Genomic DNA, 24,736 nt, shown 5'->3' with positions numbered 1-24,736 from the left:
CTCATCACTGATGGGGACGACAAGGAGTACAGAGGTCTGACCCAAGACTTTGTGGACTGGTGCCAGCTGAACTACCTCCAGATCAACGCCAGTAAAACCAAGGAACTGGTGGTAGACTTCCGCAGGCACAAGCATTCTCCACTGCAACCACTGAACATCCAAGGTATGGACATTGAGGCTGTGGACAGCTACAGGTGCCTTGGTGTTCATCTGAACAATAGACTGGACTGGACTCATAACTCAGACGCCCTCTACAGGAAAGGGCAGAGCAGGCTGTACCTGCTGCGGAGACTCAGGTCGTTTGGAGTGGAGGGCCCACTCCTGAAGAAATTCTATGACTCTGTTGTGGCTTCTGCTATCTTTTATGGCGTGGTCTGCTGGGGCGGCAGCATCTCTGCTGGGGACAGGAAGAGACTGAACAGGGTGATCCGAAGGGCCAGCTCTGTTCTAGGATGCCCTCTGGACCCAGTGGAGGTGGTGAGTGACAGGAGAACGGCGGCTAAGCTGTCATCCCTGATGGACAACATCTCCCACCCCATGCAGCAGACTGTGACAGCACTGAGCAGCTCCTTCAGTGGGAGACTGCGGCACCCACGGTGTGGGACGGAGAGATTTCGCAGGTCTTTCCTCCCCACTGCTGTCAGACTCCATAATAAAGACTTTAACTGATCAAGCACACACATCCATACATATGCAATAATACTAAGTGCAATAATCCTTTCTGTCATCGTTGTATTTTTACTCAGTTGTATATAGTATTTGTATTTGTATTCTATTTTTATCTTATTGTATATTTATTTTATTTTATTCTACTGTATATAGTATTTTATTTTATTCTATTCTGTACAGTTGTGTACTGTATTTATTCTTATTGTATTCTAATTTTTGCCTCATAACTTTTGCACTGTCCACTTCCTGCTGTGACAAAACAAATTTCCCACGTGTGGGACTAATAAAGGTTATCTTATCTTATCTTATCTTATTCTGACCTGATCTTGTTTTGGCCTCTGGTCTCTTCATCCATGAAAATCTTTACTAGAAAATTTCCACGGTCATTAGTACTACATATATAGTTTCCTCTCCAAAATAATATACACGTTGTATAATTTACAATATTTGCTTATTTGATCTTATTGGCTCTTTCAGATTCAAAATTTGAATGTTTAAAATAACATTTGGTTTAAATATTCAATAGTAGACTGTGAAGAGTAGAGTGTGTTTTTTTCTCAAATTCTCTTGCTGCAGAGTTGCATAATAGAGACACAGGGAAAACCTGCCATCAACACTGAACCACAGAATATATCATACAGGAGGGATTCCCATATCCTCTGTATTTTTACTGATGTACCTTTTTTTTTATCTGTTGAGCTGAAGGTTTTCAATGAGATACAAACCTGCATTATAGAAACAACTGCAACATCTGCTTCCCTAATCATGATGTATTATGTGATTGCACTTCAGAATAGTAATTACAGCATGTAAGATCAAGAAACTTAATTTGTTCAATTCTTCAAGCAGAAATCAAGCTTCTCTGGGTGGTCCTCCAAGGATGCAGCAAAACTCTCAAGCATTCTGTATTGCTTTAAAATATCAGTTTTGCTTTCTTTTTTTTACTCGTTTAATATCATCCTTGCTGAGTCAAAACAGATACACACATATACATTTGCAAGTATGTAATTTAACTGAGGACATATAAAAGTGGAAGACATTATCTTAAAATTAGCAGTGGTCACAAAAATCAGTGTTTTGGGGCATTGAGAAAAAATTTTGAATATTGGCCCCGCTGCTCTGGTAATCAATCTGCCTGCACACAATATGAGACTGCTGCTGATTGTGATAACAGCACTGTGTGTGTAGTTGCTGATGATTATGCTTGCCACTGTATGAGCTTATTAGTTGTATTAATACTTTGGTAGTGAAAAAGAAAAAAAATCTGCCGCTGACAGAGGAATTATTGCTTCTGTATAACATTATAGGGGTTCTTCAAAATATCACCAGCTTCCTTGATGTTTTTACAGGGGGAGACACGTGCTTTTGTTTTACATATTGTACTGGTGTAATGCTAAAGACATATCCTGGCAAGGTAGCACACAAGCCAGATGGGTGACAGCTGTGGCACAAATTGTGACCTGCTTCAGAAAGACAAGAAGACAGTTTAATCACTTCATGTTCACTTCAGCAAGACAGAAACAGACATTATCTGTGCACCCTTTCAAACAGGTCCAATGACATGTAAAAGACAGACAACAAAAGACAACAAAAGTAGTAAAGTTTTTTTTTCTTTTTTTCTTTAAAATTGTGCTATAAATGTATTAATGGGCTGATACATCACTAAACAACAACGTTTTTAATAATGAGGTCTAATTTAGCTGATGTAGGCCGTCTATGTCTTTGTACATATATTTAAACTACCATATTACTGTTATGAAACAGTTACTAGAAGAAATATGATTATTAATTTATGAATTTGAAACTGTCTCCATGACAGTAACAGAAAACTTTTGACCTTGAAGTTACAAATTTGCTGCTTAAAACAAATAGGATCACTATTAAACTATAAGGGTTCTGTTCAAATAAAATCTGTGTTAGCATGCAACAGTGTGTCAACAACAGACATCAACTTGATAACATTTTGCATCTCATATTGACTGATTCAATGTGCATGTTGTTTTATGATAACGTATATAGGAGGGGGGGAAAACCCATTTGCAGTCCATCTGGGTCGGATCCAAGCTTTAACATTTAAGCCACTTTATAGTATAGTTGAGTCCTCAACCTTTAGTGTAGAGGATTACTGACAGTGTAATCTCTTTTTAATATGCACTGTTCAACAATATAACTTTTTGGTTGCAACAATAAAAATCATTTCTACATGCTACATTCGGCAACATTTTGAACAAGCTGCATTAATGGAAGAAAATCAGAGAGACTGGATTAAAGTCAATCGAGTCTGAGTTAAAGTTTTACGATGGACAGTATAATGCCAGAGAAATTCCTCAAGAAAACCTATTGTGATGTCTTTGCGAAGGGCTACAGTTTCATTTTATAGGATATTTCAGCTTTTCTCTCAATATTTTTCTACACGGCCGGCTTTTCATTTTCAAATAGCCCATCATGTTTTCAGTCCATGAATATTGAAGAAAGTCTACTATCTTTATTCTGACACAGGGGGTTCATGCATTCAAACATTCAAAAGCTACCCACACTAGTCACTTCCTCCACTCTTCTATTATATCAAAGAACGTCAAAAAGTGGCTCAGAAAGGGAATGGATCAGTTACAGCTGAATAAATTCCTCCCAGATATACTTCTCTTATATAACATTTCACTCTTGTTTGATAGAAACAAATCCCCGTAAAGGATAAATTATCCGTATATACCCTAAGGAGTCAGGAAAAGTTTTCTCTCTTCAACATAATCCCACATATCTATCTGTCAGACACAGAGGAAAGTTTTATTTGAATATTTGTGGTGGAAAATGAAAAAGCAAAAAGGCCAAAACTCTTAAAATGTAGCTATCCAGAAGAAGTCCTTTTATATGTTCATTCTGTAATTCAAAATATTGCTTTAAACTGATTATTTTGAATTTCTTTGATTATTTTTAAGGCATTACATAAGGACAGAAATACAGTGGTTACAATATAATCTTGGTTTTTCTTACCAACATAATCACACTATTTTTATGGTTTTGCTCACCAAAACCGAAGCACAAATGTCTGTACAACACAGCAAACCATAGTTCTTGTCAGATAAATGGTACCAGATTTATAAAGATAACCTTACTAGCCATGATTGAGGAGAGCTGGTAATCAAAGCAGCCACACCTCTAACATTAGTATCCAGATAGTTGAATTATAAAAAACATTTACCCACCACACAGTCTTTATGAATGTGGAAATTATCCATGGAACTCAAAACTGTATTTGTATCATTCAGTGCAAATACACTTTGTACTAATAGTGCTTTCAATAATATAAACATGCTTTTACTGATATTTTACTGATAGAATAAAGTAGGGCATTTTAATATGGAAGTGTATGAGGACTGATTTGCTTTTGGAGCGAGCCTCGAGTGGCCTTTCGACAAACTGTAGTTTTTGACACTTCCACATTGGCTTCATTTTTTCATGCATCCCCTGACTGCAGAAAAGTTTCACAATGAATAATTTACATCTCCAATTTACTAAATGTATGAAAATTGTAGTGCTGTAATTTAGATGCAGTCCAGTATCTATTTAACAAGGTTATTCACAGTTCTGTCAGTACTAAGCTTACCTCTCAATATGTGAGATAAACCTTCTTCTGTGAAGGATCTAGAAATCTAATATTCAGGACTAGAAAAAATGAACACATATAATAAACAAGCAACTCCACATAAAAACACACACACCAGATGGTTTGAGAGAGATTTGAGGATTTGCTCATAGACTTGGTATACCTCATCATGACCTTATTGGTAAACAGTCCTTTCCAGGAACCTGAGTAAACTCAATAAAACTAGCCTCAAAACCCACTGCACTCCCCAATGAGTGCTGAGACAGAACGAAGGGAGAAAGAGAAAGAGAAAGAGAGAGAGCAAGAAAAAGACACTGAGAAATAAATGGAGAAGCAGATGGGGAGAACAAGGTATTGAGATTGAGAGAGATGAGGAGGGAGGGAATAAGACAGGAAAGAGAGAGATCAAAGACAAACAGTGAAGCAGCTGAGACAAGGAGAGCAACACTGAGCGAGAGAGAGGGGAACCCGGTGGTGGAAAAGTAATTCAGCGCTGCAGGGAGATGTTGTGTTCCGTTTCTGCTCTTGGCCTCACCAGCTGTAATGAGCCTCAGATTACAACTAGGCCCCGACCCTGACATGTGCAAAAGGCATTGCTGCTCAGGCTGGCAAAGCTGGAGACTGCACTTGGAGAATCAGCTCATCATTAAAACATATTGCCCTCAGCCAGAATAATTGAAAATAGGAATGTGTGCTGTTGTTCATGATGAGTGTTTCTAAGACAGAAGGGAAAGAGAAAGACAGAGACAGACAAAGAGATTGGAAGTCTATGAAAATTGAGAAATTCACAGGTGAAAACTAGCCACTGGTGCTGTATACTCAGTGAGACTCAAAAAAATTCAAGGAAAGATTAAATCGTGTCAGTATGTTACACAGACGCATGATAACAAAACAAAAAAAACAAAAAAAAAGCAGTAGCTTCCCAAACACCAAAAAATGTAGGGTGTTGTAGTGAACTATAACTAGTCTTTATTAATGTGAAAATGTTTTGCAATTCATTAATAAGCACTTATTATTATATTATTATATAGTAATATTATTATAATTATGTTATAATTTCCCCTAGGGATCAATAAAGTTTTCTGATTCTGATTCTGATAAGGAATCCAATTCAAACCCAAACCCCTATATCCCACAAATATAATAAAAACAGAGCTACAACAGCTTCCTTTCATACTATTAATACCTCACCAGCTTCTTATGTACTGTATGTTTGTAAGAGTAATCCTAAAAATGAAATATATCTGTGACCTTTGAAAATGCATGAAAAACAAAATAAAATGTAGATATATTTTAGTGCTACAAAGCAGTTGCAAAGACTCTGTAATATATATATGACTCATGTTAGCGGTGTGCAGTGTGTTAACCCTTGCAGAGCTGCAAGGTCTAATATAATCCCAGGCTGGGCTTTCAAAGAACGTGCCCATCAGCTAACAGATGTGCTGATGGACAATTTTTTATCACATCACTAACCTAGTCCTGAAATACTTCACTATTGCATGAGTGAATTCCATGCTGTGGCACTTTCTACTATAGTACAAGTGTTGCTGGTCATAGCATGTTTTAAAGAATCCATTCCTATGACAGCAGCCCCTCGTGGATACACAGAACTGCTTCACAGGCTATATCACTGAGTCTGTCTCCTGGAGACACAATGCTGTCTACAGGTAACAGACCAGCCTACTGTACATGAACTTCCTCCCACTCCTCTATAATAGAAGACTGGCTGGAAGCCCCTTACTTTTACATGTAGGCTATATAACCCACAAACACAGTGAACACAGATAAATGGGCCTACAGATGTCTTTACTTTCTGAAGAAGTAACAGAGAGTAAGAGAATATTTTTTCCTGAACACCTTCTAGAGATGTGATTAGGGGAGCATTCGGCCATACTGCATACATCTTTAGAATTCACACTTTTTTGGCCCTTCTCCAGGCTAGATGGTGTGCCAGCAGAATAGGAACTAAGTGATGGTGACTGTTCCAGACATACGGTGACTGCATCTCTTGATTGTTAGAATGCAAAAAGCAATACTGGCAAATGACGTTTAAAAAAAACATTTGTAAACACTGGTAAAACATTCTTGACTGCCTAAAAGAAGAAATAATAAATATAAACCCATTAGTTATGTGCGATAACATTTAGTTATCTCAACTATTGCTTGTGTTTTGGGATGTATACCTGTAATTTAAGAAAATCCCCAAAAGATATTATGACAAATAGTGTTATGTCACCGTGTAACTGTGTTCTGTTTTAATAGATTTTCCCTGAGAAAGTTGCTCTTTAGTGCCTCCTTCTGGCATGACCTGGGGTAACATGCGCAAATCTGTCTCTGTTCTATGATGTCATCAGAAAGTGCATGCTATTGTTTGGGGAAAAGACTTCTCCTGTTCTCCTGTTCTCTGCTGTAGTAACAATTGTCTCCCTTAAGATGGTCTGTAAGGGCATTGTCGGTATGTAATTCTGTTCCATCCTTTATAATGAACAAAATCTACTTGAAGAAATGCGATTGCAGTGTTTGCTTAATAGAAATGTTTGTAAAGAGAGGATTCGCTAATGCTTTTGGCTAAACAAGTCATTTGTACCGTTATTGTGTATTTGTCCTTGTCTTTGATTTCTAAGAGCATTTCATGTTGTTTTCTCAGTTTTACCCTACTTCAACTGGCCTAAGTAAAGGGAGTGAAGTCAAACCCTCTTGTCTGTGTGGTCATTTCGAAGAGGAGTTTAGTCTGAATGTCGACTCTAGCAAGGCGTTAGAGGCAGAGGACATTTCAAATAGAATGATGTGAGAACGTGTCAGCAGCTGCATGTTACCAGCCAGCTGGAATCTATGCTGTCATTTGGCCCTGCTATTTCACTGTGCAGTGAACCACCAATGCACTACCATCACACCACACTTCACCACCAGCAAGGATTTTTCTTTTTATCACATACACAGAAAGGGTTTTTGTTTTCCAAAATGTGAAATGGAGCTAATGCACTAGGGAAATATAACACAATTTCAACAAGCACTGTAGCAAGACATTTGTAGAGCAGACAGAATACCAAAAACATAGCACTGTTTTCTGTGCTTGTAGAAATCACTTCATGCAAGTCAATTGATTTTCCATGTTCATACTTTTGTGCATGGTGGTGAGAGTTTGCTTGATAAATGAAGGACGAGTACATAATGTCCTCTCCTTTACCACCACCTTCTCCTCTACTACATACAGTGCTACCCTTCCTCATTTTATTCCTCCCACATGTTGTGTCATTTGAGTGAACTCACGGTGCACTGACTTGTTTTGATTGTAACCCTTTTGAAAATTCACTTTAAGAATGTAGGATTATGACTTAGTTTTGCATCAGTGTGAATACGGACTAAATATTTTCTAATAAAAAATTGCATCCTATGCAAATTCTCATTTTTCATTAAGTATACTTGATTTTCAATCTTAATACTGACACCAAATACAAATTGTTCATCTTTTTTTTCTGGTCCCTTTAGGGGTTGCCACAGCAAATAATTTCCATTTCACCCTGTTTCTGGCATCCTCTTCTGTCACACCAACCCTGTGCATGTCCTCCTTCACTACTGTACATCAATAAATTTTCTCAGTGGTCTTTCTCATTTCTTCATGTCTGACACCTCCATATTCTGCATTCTTTTTCCACTATCTTCAGTATACTCCATACAGCCTTGCCTCTGTTAGTTTGTTCTCAAGCCACTCAACAGGAGTTGTCCCACTGATAAACTCATTTCCTGGTGCCTCCTAATGAAAATATTAGCATCTTCAACTTTTCCATTTCCAGTTCCATCTCCCATCTTTTTTTGTCAGAGCCACTATCTCCAAACCATGTTCAGACCTTCCTCACACAGTACCACAGTTCTTTCTCTTTGCACCCAATCACATGCTTTCTCTAGATCCAAAAAGACACAGTATAATTCCATCTGACCTGCTATTTACTCCTCTATCAACACTGAGGCCATACTGCTGCTTACTGCTCATCACCTTCCTCTTTAGAAGACAACAACTTTTTCCCATGTCTTCATAGTATGACTTATCAACCCTCTGGAGTTACAACAGTGCTGTACATGACCTTCTTTAAATTTGATACCTGTATGTCATCCAATGGTCTCTCTCCTAGGCAATTCCATACCTCCATATGTACAGTATGTCATTCCACATAGCAAAATTGGTATGGCCCAGATCTGGCACATTCATTGTGCTTACACATGGCCCACATACCGCAAAGAATGACGGCCCTTTGGTGGCCCAGATCAGATTTGCCAGAGGTGGCCCACACTGATAGCAACGTTAGTGGTTCGATCCCTGGCTCCTCCAGTCTGCATGTCAAAAGTGTAAACGTGCATGAACGTAGTTAGGAAGCACTCAGTTTAGAGAAAGTGGGTGATTGGGTGAATGTGGCATGTTGTACTTGTGGCACTTTGCGTAATCCAGGAGAGTAAAAAAGCATTTTATAAGAATCAGTCCATTCACTGTCTGAACAGAGTTTTGTCATGTTACTTTTTGCACTATTATGTTCTGCCACATGTTGTTATTACATGGCTTGATTAATGTACACATTAGGCTGATATCTGGGGCCAGAGCTGAAACTGTTTTGAGCCAGCCAGACCCAAATGCCTTACACCTAAGGCATTTGGGTCTTTATAACTAAAATAGGAAAATAGGAACATAAACAGTGCCATCACTGCCAGACCTGGCCCACATCTGGTTGACATACACTCTGCCATGACAGAGTCAGTCAGAAGTGCCAGCTTGATGCCAGATCCGGGTCAGACCTGTTTTCTATGGGCCTGGGCCACATACACCAAACTACAATCAAGCCAGATATGGCATGCCATCACATAGACAGTGCCATCTATGCCAGGCCTGGCCCACATCTGGATGACATACGTCTTATCATGCCAGAAGTCATCCAGCAGTGCCGGCTTGATACCGGATCAGGGTCAGACCTGCTTGCTATGTGGGATGTGGACCAAGTGTTGTTCCACTGGTCATCCTTTGTTTAGCTGCCATCACTTCTTTTTTACTAATCCTGTCCTCTTTGCATTCTCTTCTTTCTCTGTATCTTTCTCTATTTCTCTCTTTCTTTATTGATGTCACACCCAAAGTCCAGCTAAAGTATGGGGCAGATGTTCACAGTACTTTTTTGATTTCCCTTCCAAAAGGGAGAACAAAACCTACTTCCCTACAAACCGTTCTATACCATACATTTTCCATTTCAGTTCCTTGATTGCATCATATACAGTGAGTGGTGTCATTCTCCACAAGTCACTATTCTTGCACATAAAAAAACATCAACAAAAACACCCAAAACAGAAAATAGACCATTAGTTGGGCTTCTATATCAGGCTTCCTTTTAATGGCTAAACCTCAGCCACTTTTCAAATTGGTGCCTTTTGGACTAGTTTTTAAAATGTAATTTGTTTTAAGATGTGGAAAAGCAAATCAATTCTATTTAACTACATGCAGTAAATCCACTGTATAGATTATGTAACTATAATAACTTTCTACCTCTGTAGTAATGACCTGCAATTATTAAATTGCACTGTAATCAAATTTCTGAAATCCTTTCTAGTGCATGTCCTATAACATGAAATGAATGTGCAATGCTATGTCAAATATGCCCCAAAAATATGCAATTAAAATATGATGAAACATACCTTCCAGCTTTGGCCAGCTTTGCTGAATATGCTTTGATAACAAACTAGAGGAGGACAGTTTATGCAAAACCTTTAACAATAGCTATCCTGGAGAAAACATATTGTTGATCATGTAACATGTCAAATGTATTTCTATATTATGAAGATGTTGGACAAGATGAACAAGACAGCATTCTGATGCCTCTTGAGGGGTGGTTGAGAAATTTGATCCACAGAAGGCAAGAATAAGCTTGTCTAACCAGGTAGGACAAACAAGCTCTTCATTAGAATGACAGATCATTCTATCTAGTACTTACGCAAGTGTTATTCAAGTGTTAGCACAGAGACATTATTGTTTACAGAGATGTATGATAACAATATTTCCATATAAACTCAAGTCGATTTTTCTTTTTATTATTATTTTTGTCTTATTTCATTAGGTAAACATAAAATAACAGATGCACTGTCCTTTCCTTACTGTCCCTGTAATGTGCAAGTTCTTTGCAGTACTTTTTGCCAAGAACATAAATAAAATTTGTTGTGGTGTGAGTCAGGATATATACTGGTAAATATTTGATGGAACAGCTCTCATAGTTCACTACCGGCCATGCCACGAGTCAGAAAATCAAGGGAATTGTCTTTGTGATTTGATGCAATATCAATCTGGGAAAAAATGCTGTAGCCGGAAGGCAAACACACACAGACTCACACACTTCCCTTCTGCCCTCATGCTTGTTAAGATCCTATCTATCTTGTGAGAGAGGGTGAGAGCCCTTTAGATATACTCATTTCCATTCAAACACACACGTAAGCACACATAGACACAACATAGTCGTGTACTGCACATAATAACAAACACACACACATACGCTAGATTTGGAATTCCAAAAGCACCTGTAGATTATAATGAGACACAGTTCTTTTTGACCTTGGAAGCACCAAAAGTGAAAGCAGTCACCCTCCAGGAAAAAGCTTGCTTGAAAAAATAAATAAATAAAATCTATTGTCTGTTTGGGAATCTGTGTGTCCTAAATAATATGCTAGTCTTCATCCAGGTGTTCCACTGTGTGTGTTTGTCTGAGACCCAGGCCGTATACTACATCGACCGAACACCTGCTGCTGTGGTAACTAGGATGTCAATGTGCACAGGAGAGCTTCATAAATATATATTAGAATCAGAGCTGATATTAAACGAGGGAATAACCCAGGGAATGATCTTGCTAGGCCAGTCTGATCTGGCTTCATCCATTTTCTCAGCTCCCTGTCTGTCGGTTTCTCATCCCCTGGAGCCTACAGTATGTCTTTATTCAAAAGCAATGCTGACCAGGAAATTAGTGCCTTAGCCAAATGTACAAATCTTTTTAGGGAAGGAATTTCATATACAAAAGTGAAAAAAGAAAAACTATTCATAACAAGGCTAAAACAATAATAATTATATGGAGGTAAACGCAGTAGTATTCATGAATTTTTACTTTAATATCACACTTGGAGAGCAGTTTGTGTGTTTGCTTATTAAATGTTTGGCTAAGGGACCCAGCCTGGGACCTGCTTTTTTGTTACACTTCTAGGTTACCAATTAATTTTTTGAATCATTTTTACTGGCACATAAATATTCACCCATTTTAGTTTGGACTTGCCAAAAAAACCGTTTCGTTTTTCAAATCTGGAACTACTGTTGACCAGAATAATATATTAGACAGAAGCAACAAATTTACATAGAGGGACAAATTAGTGTGTGGCTGCAATTGCAGCGGCCCTGTAAAGTTCTGCATGGAATCTACTAACAACTTGGAGTGTGTGTTCTCCAGCTACTCTAACTTCCTCCCTCAGTCTAAAGACGTGTGTTAGTTTAACCCAGACCTTCCCAAAGTGTGGGGCTCGCCCCCTAGGGGGGGGCGCAGAGCCATTGCAGGGGAGGCGCGGCATGAAAAGGGAAAAAAAACAACAAAAAAAACCAGTGCTTGGACACTGCTAGCACAGGGCTCCCACACAAACGCAAAGCAGGAGATGAAACATCACTGAATATGTTTCCAAACCAACTTCATTCTAAGCCAAAGACTAGAAAATATGGTGAAGCATATCTTCCCTTTGGTTTCACCTGCACAAGTGCCAAGGTAGGTCTCCCCTGCAAAATTGGTTTTCCCTTCGTAGGGAGCACCGCTGGGCTGTTCAAATCATGGACAAACAGTATCCCACATTCTTGATTTTTAATTCACAAACACTTGTTGTAATGACTATCTACTCCTGACATTTTGGAGATGTTTTTAAACCCATTTTGCACAAAGAGGCATTTTTTTGAAAAATTTATTGATAGCAATGTTGAATATTATTACACAGGAAAAAAACAACTACATGTAAAATAATTACACCGTGACACCTCTGCCTTTCTAAATAGAGGGACAGTAACTGCGTGTTTAAAGGGAGTGCAGAATTATTAGGCAAGTTGTATTTTTGAGGAATAATTTTATTATTGAACAACAACCATGTTCTCAAGGAACCCAAAAAACTCATTAATATCAAAGCTGAATGTTTTTGGAAGTAGTTGTTAGTTTGTTTTTAGTTTTAGCTATTTCAGGGGGATATCTGTCACGGTCCTGGGTCTCCTGACCCAGCGTTTTTAGTTCTTTGTGATTTTCGTATTATTGTACTTGTGTGTGATTTATTCTATGGCTTCTAGTTTTGATCCCTTGCCCTTCATGTCTCCCTGTGTGCCCCTCTGTGTATCTGTGAGCCCTCGTCTCTCCTTATGTTTTATTCCGTGTCTCCCCTGCCCGTTACGTTGGTGTTCTACTCGTGCTCTCTCTCCTCTGTACTTCCTGTTTCACCTCTCCCGTCAGTGTTCAGTCCACCCCGCCCTGTCTCGTTATGATTATCAGTGTCACCTGTGTTCCCCGTGTGTTCCCACTCCCCTCGTTAACCCTCTGTGTATTTCTGTCTGCGTCTCCCTCTGTTCAGCGTGACGTCGTCCCTCATGCCGTGTGTGGATCTCCCTGTGTCTCTCTAGTTTGTGGTTTCCCAGTTTAGTTTAGTTTGTATATTTGTTCTGCCAGCGAATAAAGCTGAGTTTTGAGTTCATTCCCTCGTGCCTGCGAGTCCTGCATTTTGGGTCCTACTCCTGCCTGCCGCACGGCGATTCATGACAGTACGACGTCACCAGATATGGACCCAGCAGCACTCAACCCACCAGAAGAACTGCGTCTGGACATAATCTACTCCGTGGAAAGACTCCTGCATCTGTGGCTCGAACATGAGGGGAAGGAATTTCGCCGTGCTGTGGAAACCAAACTACAGCGCTTGTTCTCTGGTCTTCCCTGGCTACTCAGTGCGCTCCACCCACTCGAACAGGATTTAATCCGCAACGAGCTCCACCTTCATCCCCCAGCTGCTACTACCCACCTGCCTGAAGGGCCGGATGTGGAGCCGCTCGGCCCGTCAGAGCCATCATCAAAAAAGAAACGGCATTCACGCCGCCGACGCGCCACCCCACAGCCGGACATTCGGCCTTCTAATTCACCTTCTGTGCTGCCAGAAGCTCCGTCGGCTCCCTCGCTGCTACTTCCAGCTCAGTTAGCTCCCTCGCCGCCACCCGCAGCTCCGTTAGCTCCCTCGCCGCCACCCGCAGCTCAGTTAGCTCCCTCGCCGCCACCCGCAGCTCAGTTAGCTCCCTCGCCGCCACCCGCAGCTCAGTTAGCTCCCTCGCCGCCACCCGCAGCTCCGTTAGCTCCCTCGCCGCCACCCTCAGTTCAGTTAGCTCCCTCGCCGCCACCCTCAGTTCAGTTAGCTTCCTCGCAGCCACCCTCAGTTCAGTCTCCTGTGTCCCCGCTAGCTCAGCCATTAACTCCACCACAAGCTCCATTTTCACCTCTACCATCGCTTCAGTCATCAGTTCGGTCTGCCACTCAGTCGCCCTTAGCTCCATCATCCACACTACCACCTGTTTCTCTTCCACCACAACCGTCACTACACCCAGCCACTCAGGCTGCTACTCAGTCAGTCATTCAACCCATAGCCCTGCCGTTACCATACCCTGTAGCTGAGCCACTAGCCGTCCGACCCACAGCCACTTCAGCCACTCCTTCACCCGTTACACCTCCATTACAACCATCACTGCAGTCTCCAGTGTCCCCAGTGCAGTCTCCAGTGTCCCCAGTGCAGTCTCCAGTGTCCCCAGTGCAGCATCCCTTAGCACAGTCATCCACTCAATCACCAGCTCCACTTTCCCCTCAACTATCACTACCACCTCTAGCTCAATCTCCTGCGCACTCACCTCTGGTTCATTCTCCTGTGAAGTCATCTACTCCACTGCCTACTCCACTCTCACCACCTCCGTTACAACAGACATCAGTTCAGTCCCCTGTGCCAGTGCAGACGCCCTCAGTTCAGTCCCCCGTGCAGTTATCTACTTCACCACCATCAGTAGCTCAGCTCCCACTCTCATCCGCCTCTCCAGTAGCTCAGCTCGCACCTGAACCATTGGCCCAGTCCCCGATAGCAATACGGTCTTCTGTTCGGCTTAACATTCAGCCAGGGGTCCCAAACCTCTCTGGCTCTACATCAGCTCCTGCTGGAAGCTCGGATGAGCTCATCCAGGACTCCGTGGCTCCCACGCCGCCATCTACCTCGTCCGCTGGGGGTTCCAGTGAGCCCGGCCAGCACCTCCTCGTCTCCGCTGGAGGGTCCGAGGGGCCCGTTCAGCCTCCCGTCTCCGCTGGAGGGTCCGAGGGGCCCGTTCAGCCTCCTGTCTCCGCTGGAGGGTCCGAGGGGCCCGTTCAGCCTCCTGTCTCCGCTGGAGGGTCCGAGGGGCCCGTTCAGCCTCCTGTCTCCGCTGGAGGGTCCGAGGGGCCCGTTCAGCCTCCTGTCTCCGCTGGAGGGCCCGAGGGGCCCGTTCAGCCTCCCGTCTCCGCTGGAGGGTCCGAGGGGCCCGTTCAGCCTCCTGTCTCCGCTGGAGGGTCCGAGGGGCCCGTTCAGCCTCCTGTCTCCGCTGGAGGGTCCGAGGGGCCCGTTCAGCCTCCTGTCTCCGCTGGAGGGTCCGAGGGGCCCGTTCAGCCTCCTGTCTCCGCTGGAGGGCCCGAGGAGCCTGTCCAGCCTCACGCCGCATCAGCTGGAGGGCCCGAGGAGCCTGTCCAGCCGCCATCTGCGACCGCTTCGTCATCGCCTGGGCCAGCCTCAGAGCCTTCGTCTGCTGCAGCCTCCTCAGAGCCTTCGTCTGCTGCAGCCTCCTCAGAGCCTTCGTCTGCTGCAGCCTCCTCAGAGCCTTCGTCTGCTGCAGCCTCCTCAGCCTGTGCTTCGCCTGCTGCAGCCTCCTCAGCCTGTGCTTCGCCTGCTGCAGCCTCCTCAGCCTGTGCTTCGCCTGGTCCCGCCTTGACTGGTCCCGTCTCGACTGGTCCTGTGCCCACCGGGCCTCGGCCAGTACGCCTGACACTGGAGAGCCGCCGCCGCTGCCTTCCGCGCGGCCGGCCCCCTGAACTGCACCTTCATCGCCTGAGTGGCCGCCGCTGCCTTCCGCGCGGCCGGCCCCCTGAACTGCACCTTCATCGCCTGAGTGGCCGCCGTCGCCTTCCGCACGGCCGGCCCCCGGACCCTCCTTTCCTGGGTGGCCGCCGTCGCCTTCCGCACGGTCGGCCCCCGGACCAGCGCTGTCATCGTCGCCGCCGTTGCCTCGCGCACGGCCGGCCCCCTGAACTGCTCTGTGTTTGAGTTATTTTCTTGGGCTCCGGTGTTTGCTGTGCTCTTTTGTTTTCTGTTCCGAGCCCTCCGTCCTGGGCCCCCGCCGCCCGCCCTGGGTTGTTTTCTGTTTGATTTTGTTTTTCTGTGTTTGGGCTGTCTGGAGCCAGCCCTTGAGGGGGGGGGGTACTGTCACGGTCCTGGGTCTCCTGACCCAGCGTTTTTAGTTCTTTGTGATTTTCGTATTATTGTACTTGTGTGTGATTTATTCTATGGCTTCTAGTTTTGATCCCTTGCCCTTCATGTCTCCCTGTGTGCCCCTCTGTGTATCTGTGAGCCCTCGTCTCTCCTTATGTTTTATTCCGTGTCTCCCCTGCCCGTTACGTTGGTGTTCTACTCGTGCTCTCTCTCCTCTGTACTTCCTGTTTCACCTCTCCCGTCAGTGTTCAGTCCACCCCGCCCTGTCTCGTTATGATTATCAGTGTCACCTGTGTTCCCCGTGTGTTCCCACTCCCCTCGTTAACCCTCTGTGTATTTCTGTCTGCGTCTCCCTCTGTTCAGCGTGACGTCGTCCCTCATGCCGTGTGTGGATCTCCCTGTGTCTCTCTAGTTTGTGGTTTCCCAGTTTAGTTTAGTTTGTATATTTGTTCTGCCAGCGAATAAAGCTGAGTTTTGAGTTCATTCCCTCGTGCCTGCGAGTCCTGCATTTTGGGTCCTACTCCTGCCTGCCGCACGGCGATTCATGACAATATCTGTGTGTGCAGGTGACTATTACTGTGCATAATTATTAGGCAACTTAACAAAAAACAAATATATACCCATTTCAATTATTTATTTTTACCAGTGAAACCAATATAACATCTCCACATTCACAAATATACATTTCTGACATTCAAAAACAAAACAAAAACAAATCAGCGACCAATATAGCCACCTTTCTTTGCAAGGACACTCAAAAGCCTGCCATCCATGGATTCTGTCAGTGTTTTGATCTGTTCACCATCAACATTGCGTGCAGCCAGAGCGTTCTCACTCCCGAGGCGTAACATGTCGACGTTTTGTCACGTCCCGCGGCGTTCCTGAGGAACGCGAAAGGAGACCTTCGGCGTTCTTATGGTACGCGGCGGGTTATGGCTGGGATCCAGTGCAATGACGCTTTCGCAGTAATAGACGTTCCAGCCCTGTATTCCAGCCCTAAACCTAACCTTATCCCTAGCCCTGACCATAACCTTATTCCTGACCTTAACCAGGACTTTAATGAAGTTAAATAGCGTGTTTCTAAGCGATTTGAAGAAAAAGAGCGAACATGTGTAGATTCAGTCCAGACGGTTCTCATATTTCCTCTTTTTTCCGAGGTCGTCATTTAGGAACGTGGTGGGTAGCCGAAAACGTAATATGGTGACGATTTGTCACCTAGCGTAAAATGTTACGCTTTGGGAGTGAGAACGGGTTGGTGCAGCAGCAACCACAGCCTCCCAGACACTGTTCAGAGAGGTGTACTGTTTTCCCTCCTTGTAAATCTCACATTTGATGATGGACCACAGGTTCTCAATGGGGTTCAGATCAGGTGAACAAGGTGGCCATGTCATTAGTTTTTCTTCTTTTATACCCTTTCTTGCCAGCCACGCTGTGGAGTACTTGGACGCGTGTGATGGAGCATTGTCCTGCATGAAAATCATGTTTTTCTTGAAGGATGCAGACTTCTTCCTGTACCACTGCTTGAAGAAGGTGTCTTCCAGAAACTGGGAGTAGGACTGGGAGTTGAGCTTGACTCCATCCTCAACCCGAAAAGGCCCCACAAGCTCATCTTTGATGATACCAGCCCAAACCAGTACTCCACCTCCACCTTGCTGGCGTTTGAGTCGGACTGGAGCTCTCTGCTCTTTACCAATCCAGCCACGGGCCCATCCATCTGGCCCATCAAGACTCACTCTCTTTTCATCAGTCCATAAAACCTTAGAAAAATCAGTCTTGAGATATTTCTTGGCCCAGTCTTGATGTTTCAGCTTGTGTGTCTTGTTCAGTGGTGGTCGTCTTTCAGCCTTTCTTACCTTGGCCATGTCTCTGAGTATTGCACACCTTGTGCTTTTGGGCACTCCAGTGATGTTGCAGCTCTGAAATATGGCCAAACTGGTGGCAAGTGGCATCTTGGCAGCTGCACGCTTGACTTTTCTCAGTTCATGGGCAGTTATTTTGCGCCTTGGTTTTTCCACACGCTTCTTGCGACCCTGTTGACTATTTTGAATGAAACGCTTGATTGTTCGATGATCACGCTTCAGAAGCTTTGCAATTTTGAGACTGCTGCATCCCTCTGCAAGATATCTCACAATTTTTGACTTTTCTGAGCCTGTCAAGTCCTTCTTTTGACCCATTTTGCCAAAGGAAAGGACGTTGCCTAATAATTATGCACACCTGATATAGGGTGTTGATGTCATTAGACCACACCCCTTCTCATTACAGAGATGCACATCACCTAATATGCTTAATTGGTAGAAGGCTTTCGAGCCTATACAGCTTGGAGTAAGACAACATGCATGAAGAGGATGAAGTGGACAAAATACTCATTTGCTTAATAATTCTGCACTCCCTGTATATGTAAGCGTGTAAAACCTGAAGATAGAGACAAAATACTGTTAATCTGAATATCTGCCATTCTGCAATTCATCTCATGTAAACAATAACGTGGCGCACAGCGTGACGTGAAAAAAGGCACATACCTTTAACGTTGCATGACGAACTCTGTATTCCTCGTCCACAAAACAAACAAACAAACAAATGAGTTTTAAAAAAATCTCCGTTTTCAGTGATTCGAAATGCCGTTTACGTGTGGACGAAACAGCTGCGTTTTCAAAAATACCCGTGTAGGTGTGGACTTAACGTAAAAGAGTTAGTAGTTTATTTTCTTACTACCTGCTGATTACTTGCATTTGCTTAATTGTTTAACCAGTGATTATAAGTTGGCCATGGATGTGAAAATCTACAAAATATAGTGATGAGTGAATGAATAGTTAAAGTGCGACACATAGTTAAAAAACTAGACTTAAAACAGAAATCAATGGGGAGTCATGACATTATAAATATACCTCTGCTGCCATTTCTGTGTGCATCCTGGTTCATCCCAAAGACAAAACTCCTAAACACAAACTTAGCAATGTAGCATATGCTGTGCAGTGCAGCAAAGAATGCTCAGACGTCTACACTGGAGAAACCAACAGCATAGAAGAGCCACCTCGACGGCACAAGACTTGGCTGTACATCTGCATCTAAAGGACAACAGTCACTCTTTTGAGGATGCCAGTGTTCACATTTTAGACAGAGAAGACAGATGGTTTGAAAGAGAAGTGAAAGAAGCCATCTATGTCTACTGTGAATGACCATCTTTGAACAGAGGGCGTGGCTTACGACACCAACTGTCTGCCATCTATAATCCAGTTTTGAGATCCCTCCCCTGACGCCTTAACACCCACTCACATCTTGGGTCATTTGATTTCAGTAAGTCACATGATAGGGTGGGGCAAGGTCTCACAATGGGTTCACCCGAAACCTTGGCTGACCCGTTTCCATACCTTGGGACGTGTGATTAAGCAGAGGATCAATAGGAGGTCCACAACCCTCTATGGGACACTCCCATAATGGCTTAAAAATCTGGGACTCTCCACCAATTGCTCTAAGAACTGAAGAAGCTTCTCAGATGAGAGGTGAAACGTCTTCAAGAAATGTAATGAAGTCCAGATGCTTTTCTTTCCAAGTTTCCAAGTCTTTCCAAGACCACTATGACCCGGGTGACTTAGAACCTTCAGAGACGTCTTCTTAGATACCTATGCAATAAGGCCACAAAGCTATGTTAGTCATAAAACGTGCATGGTGCACCTTCCTAAATACTAGGGATGGGTACCGTTTAGGTTTTATCTGATACCGGTGCCAAATCGGTACTTTTGAAACGGTGCCGGTGCTCAAACGGTGCTCAAACCGGTGCTTAAAGAATGGAGAACACAAAATTGGTCCAAAAACCTCTCATGTTCAGCTGTTTTTTTGTAAAAAGATAACAATGTTAGCCTTTTCTGCAGCTATGGGGCATATATGGTATCACTCTTGGCTGGAAGCAGTGCTTAAACAATGAAAAAAACACAAACTTTGTCCAAAAACCTCTCATGTTTAGCAGTTTCCCTCTTTTTCTTTGGTCATTTTAGCCTTTTTGGCCAGGGTGAAGGGAGTATCTGCCATCAAACAAGAAGACAGCCGCATGTAGCTATGATGATGTTTGCTAGTTCACCTTACATGCATTAATGTAATAACGTGGTTAGCCTACTCAACGTAAATCACACAAGAACAACATTAAGCTACTCACGCAGAGAAGAACGGCCACTGCTGCCATCAAATACGGCGCATTTCTCGGCTTTTAAAAAAACGCTATGCGTCGCCAGGTGTTTCATGAGATTCGAGGTGTTACCTCCTTTGACAGTATCACAGTATCAGCTTAAAGCACTTGTTGCAGGCTGCTGAGTTTGCATATTTTGCTGTGAAGTATAGCCAGACTTTTAACCGCTTCGCCTTGGACATTTTTAATCTGTAGCTCTGCGCTAACAGAACGTACGTACCTGGCCCCGCCTACTATCCTCGGAAACGTAAAACGATTGGCTAAAAGTGTATCACAGCTCAGGAAAAAAAAAGCACCGAAATAAAGCACCGAAATGTGCGCTGCTTTTCGGTCTGGTTACTACCGTTTATGTCAGAACCGGTGCCATCATGGCACCGGACACCGGTACCCATCCCTACTAAATACAGACAATACCTTTTGCTAAGAGTATGGCAAAGACCATCATTAAATCTGACTATTAAACTACTTTGTGTCATTTGTTTGATATTGCCATACTAATCGCTAACCAGCTCTGCATTTGTCTTTTATATATTTTCCCATAGTGTACAATGTGCATACAGTACACCAGTCACTTTATGCTAGATAAAGCGACTGTCACGGATATAGGAATTATTTCTCATTTCCACATATGATTGTGTGTATCAGTCATATATACACCAGATATGCACACTAGCTTGCAAGATGATGTATGACTGACACAGTACATAATGCTAGCATATAGATAATAAGATAACAATTTAAAAAAGCAAACACATTGTGACTGTCATTTCACATGCAACTAGTTACTAGTTACAAAGGGTAAGTTTATCTTAGACTAGTTTATAAAAGCATTGCAACTATTGCTATCAATGTAGCACACATGTTTTAGTATGAAAACCCAAATTACATTTTTTAGCTTTTCTTAAAAATACAGGTCTGGCAAAACATGCATCATTTGAACTTCCTGAGAGTTTTCCAGATTCAAGTTCAAAAAGACCCTGGCTGATGGACTTGAACCCAGGGCAGACTTGGTCTTAACCACTGTGTCGCTAAATAAGACTTGCAAAGCTGATATATTATGTTGCCCATCGAGAGGGGGAAGGGAGGATCCATCTTGCCTGACGTACAAAGGAGGTGGAGAGATACATTAAATCCTATCACACTACACCATTCTCCTGTAATTAGAAAAATAATGAAACATGCAAATGCACATAACTTCGAATGCAGGGAATATGAATGGGGCTCTTAATGACCCTGATAAATTTGTATGAGTGATGCATTTTGTTTCTGGGGATGTCTAAACTCTATTCCTGTTGGCCCAATCAGCCATAAGACCTTCCCCAACCTTTTCTGGAAATGAGATTATCAGGGGTTAAGCAATATATGGATACCAGGCATATGTGTGTGCAAGAGGCTGCTGAATGACACAGTCCTTCTGTGTTATAAAATAATTTCTCTGCCGGGATGATGAAAAGGTCAAGCTCAGCAAATTGAAGAGGATTTTTCAGTCTTATGGCAAAATGTCTCAATTTTCAAAGTCAGACCTTGAACTTGCAAGGTGACAAATAGTTTCAGGCTTCAAACCATCACCTTAACTCAACTGTTGGTTTTTAAAATCACCAATTTATCAGATGTCGGTCTTGTCCATGACTTCCTTGTGGCAGTCACGGAAAATTGAAGACTTGCTCTGGACTGGCAGCCAGCATTGTTTGTGGTGAATAATATTTTCAAAAAGCTTTTGCAGGTGATATCAGAAGTATCAGATTTTAAGACAAAGTGAAAAATGAGGCAAAAAACTTCATTTAGCTTTGTAATTTGATGTCAGTATCCTAGTATTTATGTAGTATGTTCCTTTAAATACAGTCAAAACAGATAATTCCAAGTTAAGGAAATTTTGGATAAAAGCATAGTTTGTATGGTTACGTATGCTGGTTATCAAAGGGCATGTAGTGATACTGTAGCTTTTTACAGTAAAACCTTTGCAGAACATGTTGACCTCACAATATTATAAAACTGTTAAGAATTTCTTTTTTTCTATTTCCTATCATTATTGAGCCAAGGAAATAATAACACACAAGGGATGGCTTAGTTTATCTATATCATACCTCTGAGCCTAAATAATAATGGAGAGAAAATAAATGTTACAAAAAAAACAAAATCATATTTCATTCAAAATTCTTGATACATCGATACCCAGATTGACCTACAGCACACTTTCTGATGATCCATATGACATGTATATAAAACTATTTTTTCACTTTGCAGTTTGAGGACAAGTCAAAGTCAAACCTATAGCTCATTCCATGTGTGGGTGTCTCGATTCATTTTCTCTTGACTTCCAATTTAGTGAGGTAGAGAAAAGTAAACCCCATGGCAGTGACCTCTGCTGTAGAGCCATGAATAATGGGGACTATTAGTTGCAAGGTAGTGCACTCTGAGAAAAGCAGTGATTTCAGCTGCAGGGCTATTTAATTTAAACATGGGATAGAACGAGACAGTTTGCTAAATGGTTTGCATACAATATCAACTTGAATGTGGAGCATGCTTCAGGTCAGAAAACATATATTTTGCCTGTTTCTTGTCTCTGTCCCACAGGTGCACAATGAATTTAGAGGCTCCCGTCCTGTTTTTCTCTCAGATGCTCTTCTGCTTAAAAGTGTGCAACTATGCAAAATGTAACATTAAATCATAGCCTCATTTAATAGCAACTATCTTAGTAACAATTTATGTTGTAACCTTTAAAGTGCCTAAGGTTATATTTTTAGAAAGTTGGCTAGCTAGTTAGCTAATAAGTGGTGTTTACTGGTAAAATTTGGACAACATTTGGAAACACACAGAAAAACAGAAACGACAAAAAACAACAACAACAAACAAAAAAAAAATCAGTGAAGCTTCCAACACTTTTTTTCCTGTAAAATTGGTCCTAACATAATGATAGCCAGGCCGGGAGACTGGCTGTCAAAGGCATGTGGGGGGAAATTACTCACTCATATGCAACAGATAAATGTTTGCTTCCAAGACCTCAAATTAACTTAAATGAACAACAGAAATTAAAGGCAATTAAAGGCATAATGCTAATATGTGCCATACCAGGCAATATCGGATCATTTGGAGTCACCTGGTCTATGTCTTCATTCTGTCTTTTTACCTTTATGTCACTGTCACATTCCTTCTTCATCAATGGGCCCTCACTCAGAGTAAACTTCACACTTCATTAATTAATTCATAACCTAAAAGCTGAGTATTGATTTTCAGTAATGGATTTACAAAACTGTTGGACACCTTGCTGCAGGGATAATTAAAAAGAATGAGTATTTGCAATAAATCATCCTTAAAAGGGTTAAAAGTCATCAGAAAGAGGACTTACAGTATTAACAAACAGGCTGTGATATCCTCAGTCATTAAGGACACCAAAGGACAGCTTTTATGATTGTTTTTTTTTTTTACCATGGTAACACCAACCAAAGCGGGCTTAATGGGTGTCATTAAACACAGAGAAAAAAAACGTAATTGTCAAGCACTGAAACTCAGAAGTGACGTATTGTTAGAAGGTAATTGATTAAGTCAGTAAAATAGAAGTGGATAAATGTCATGGAGCACACGTTTTTTCTTTACATAGAATATATTTTGATATTTGAAGGGACAGAGACACATGGATTCATACATCAAGTTAACACCTAACACTCATTACCTATACTATGCGTAACAGGCAAATGTTGTAGATCAGAAAAACTGCAACAAAATCTTTATTCGATTGGAGATTTAAAAAATAAATAAATATACACAATACAAACAGATGTAGGTACATCCTCTTGGCTTGCACTCCAACAAGGTCAATTTGTCATTGAGAAGATGTAAATGTATTCAGCCATGACCTTTTATCATAGTAATCACAGCCTACACTTCACTTGGGCAAAACTTGTGATTTAAGATAGGAGACTGTGTTTTATAACACTCTTTAATTTTTTTTCTCACTCTGCCTTCCCTCCCCTTTGTCCAATTGCCTGTTAGCTTCTCGCTCTCTGCTCTCTATCTTGCCTCACCTCCACTGTCTTTCTTCCTCACACACACATGAACACACAGTTTCATACCAAGGGAGACCATAAATCTAGTTGGTGTGCCAGACTGGGCCATGGATGCCATAATTACAGAGCATCAAATGAAAGAATTAGTGTCCCTTTTCTCATTACCATGCAAGACTTGCAAGTCCTCTGCAATTTCTCAGCTTACCTCTATTTTACACCTACACAGACAACACATATACCTCCTTTTCTTCATGTCTTGTGTAAGTGCATGCATATGCCCAAACACTGTGTATTTACAAGGACTGACGCCTACAATATGTGCAAGTGTGCACCTGTATGTGCAATCACAATAGCACTTGGATACTCTTACACAATGAAAAAACACATTTAAATCACATTTGTTGTCTCTGAAATTACTTTACAGGAGTGCTGAGAGTTTGAGGATGGGCTGGGTATTTTATTTCCTCTGTCTATACCCAGAAAATATGAGACAAATGTACAAGCTACACAAAAGGAACACTCGGTTGTGATACTTGACAAATTGTCCTTGTCATACCATTCTAAATCTTTGGTGCTATTTGAAATTCTCCAATCAGAGATCCAGCAAGTGCTGCATAGATGCCATGACAGACAGACAATCCATCCATATGGCCTCCAATATCAAATTCCCTAAGTGGAATTGCTCCAATCACAGACTCCCTGTGCAGACTCAGCGACTGATCTGCAGCACCCTTCCTTTTGCTTTCCTCTCACCTACCTTTCCTGTCA

At 42.2% G+C, this 24,736-nt stretch overlaps 1 protein-coding gene and 1 pseudogene across 1 annotated transcript; both read left to right on the top strand.

Annotated features, from left to right (window-relative positions):
- LOC146698167 (uncharacterized) overlaps positions 1-19,038 on the top strand; it is a 34,174-nt pseudogene extending 15,136 nt beyond the window's left edge.
- LOC146698168 (uncharacterized) lies at positions 12,513-18,806 on the top strand. The gene is made up of 4 exons (XM_085472763.1): positions 12,513-13,473; positions 13,545-13,668; positions 13,730-14,949; positions 18,758-18,806. Exons 1-4 carry the CDS (start codon positions 13,082-13,084, stop codon positions 18,804-18,806), a joined length of 1,785 nt encoding a protein of 594 aa, XP_085328889.1. The 5' UTR covers positions 12,513-13,081.
- Positions 19,039-24,736: the final 5,698 nt, after the last annotated feature.

This window comes from Copadichromis virginalis, linkage group LG11 (assembly GCF_057382275.1).
Source record: "Copadichromis virginalis isolate Kocher_CV1m ecotype Utaka linkage group LG11, C_Virginalis_male_GT1.1, whole genome shotgun sequence".
Classification (NCBI taxonomy): Eukaryota; Metazoa; Chordata; class Actinopteri; order Cichliformes; family Cichlidae; genus Copadichromis; species Copadichromis virginalis.
The sequence above is the reverse complement of the archived record's forward strand: the minus strand, read 5'-3'. Positions and strand labels throughout refer to the sequence as shown.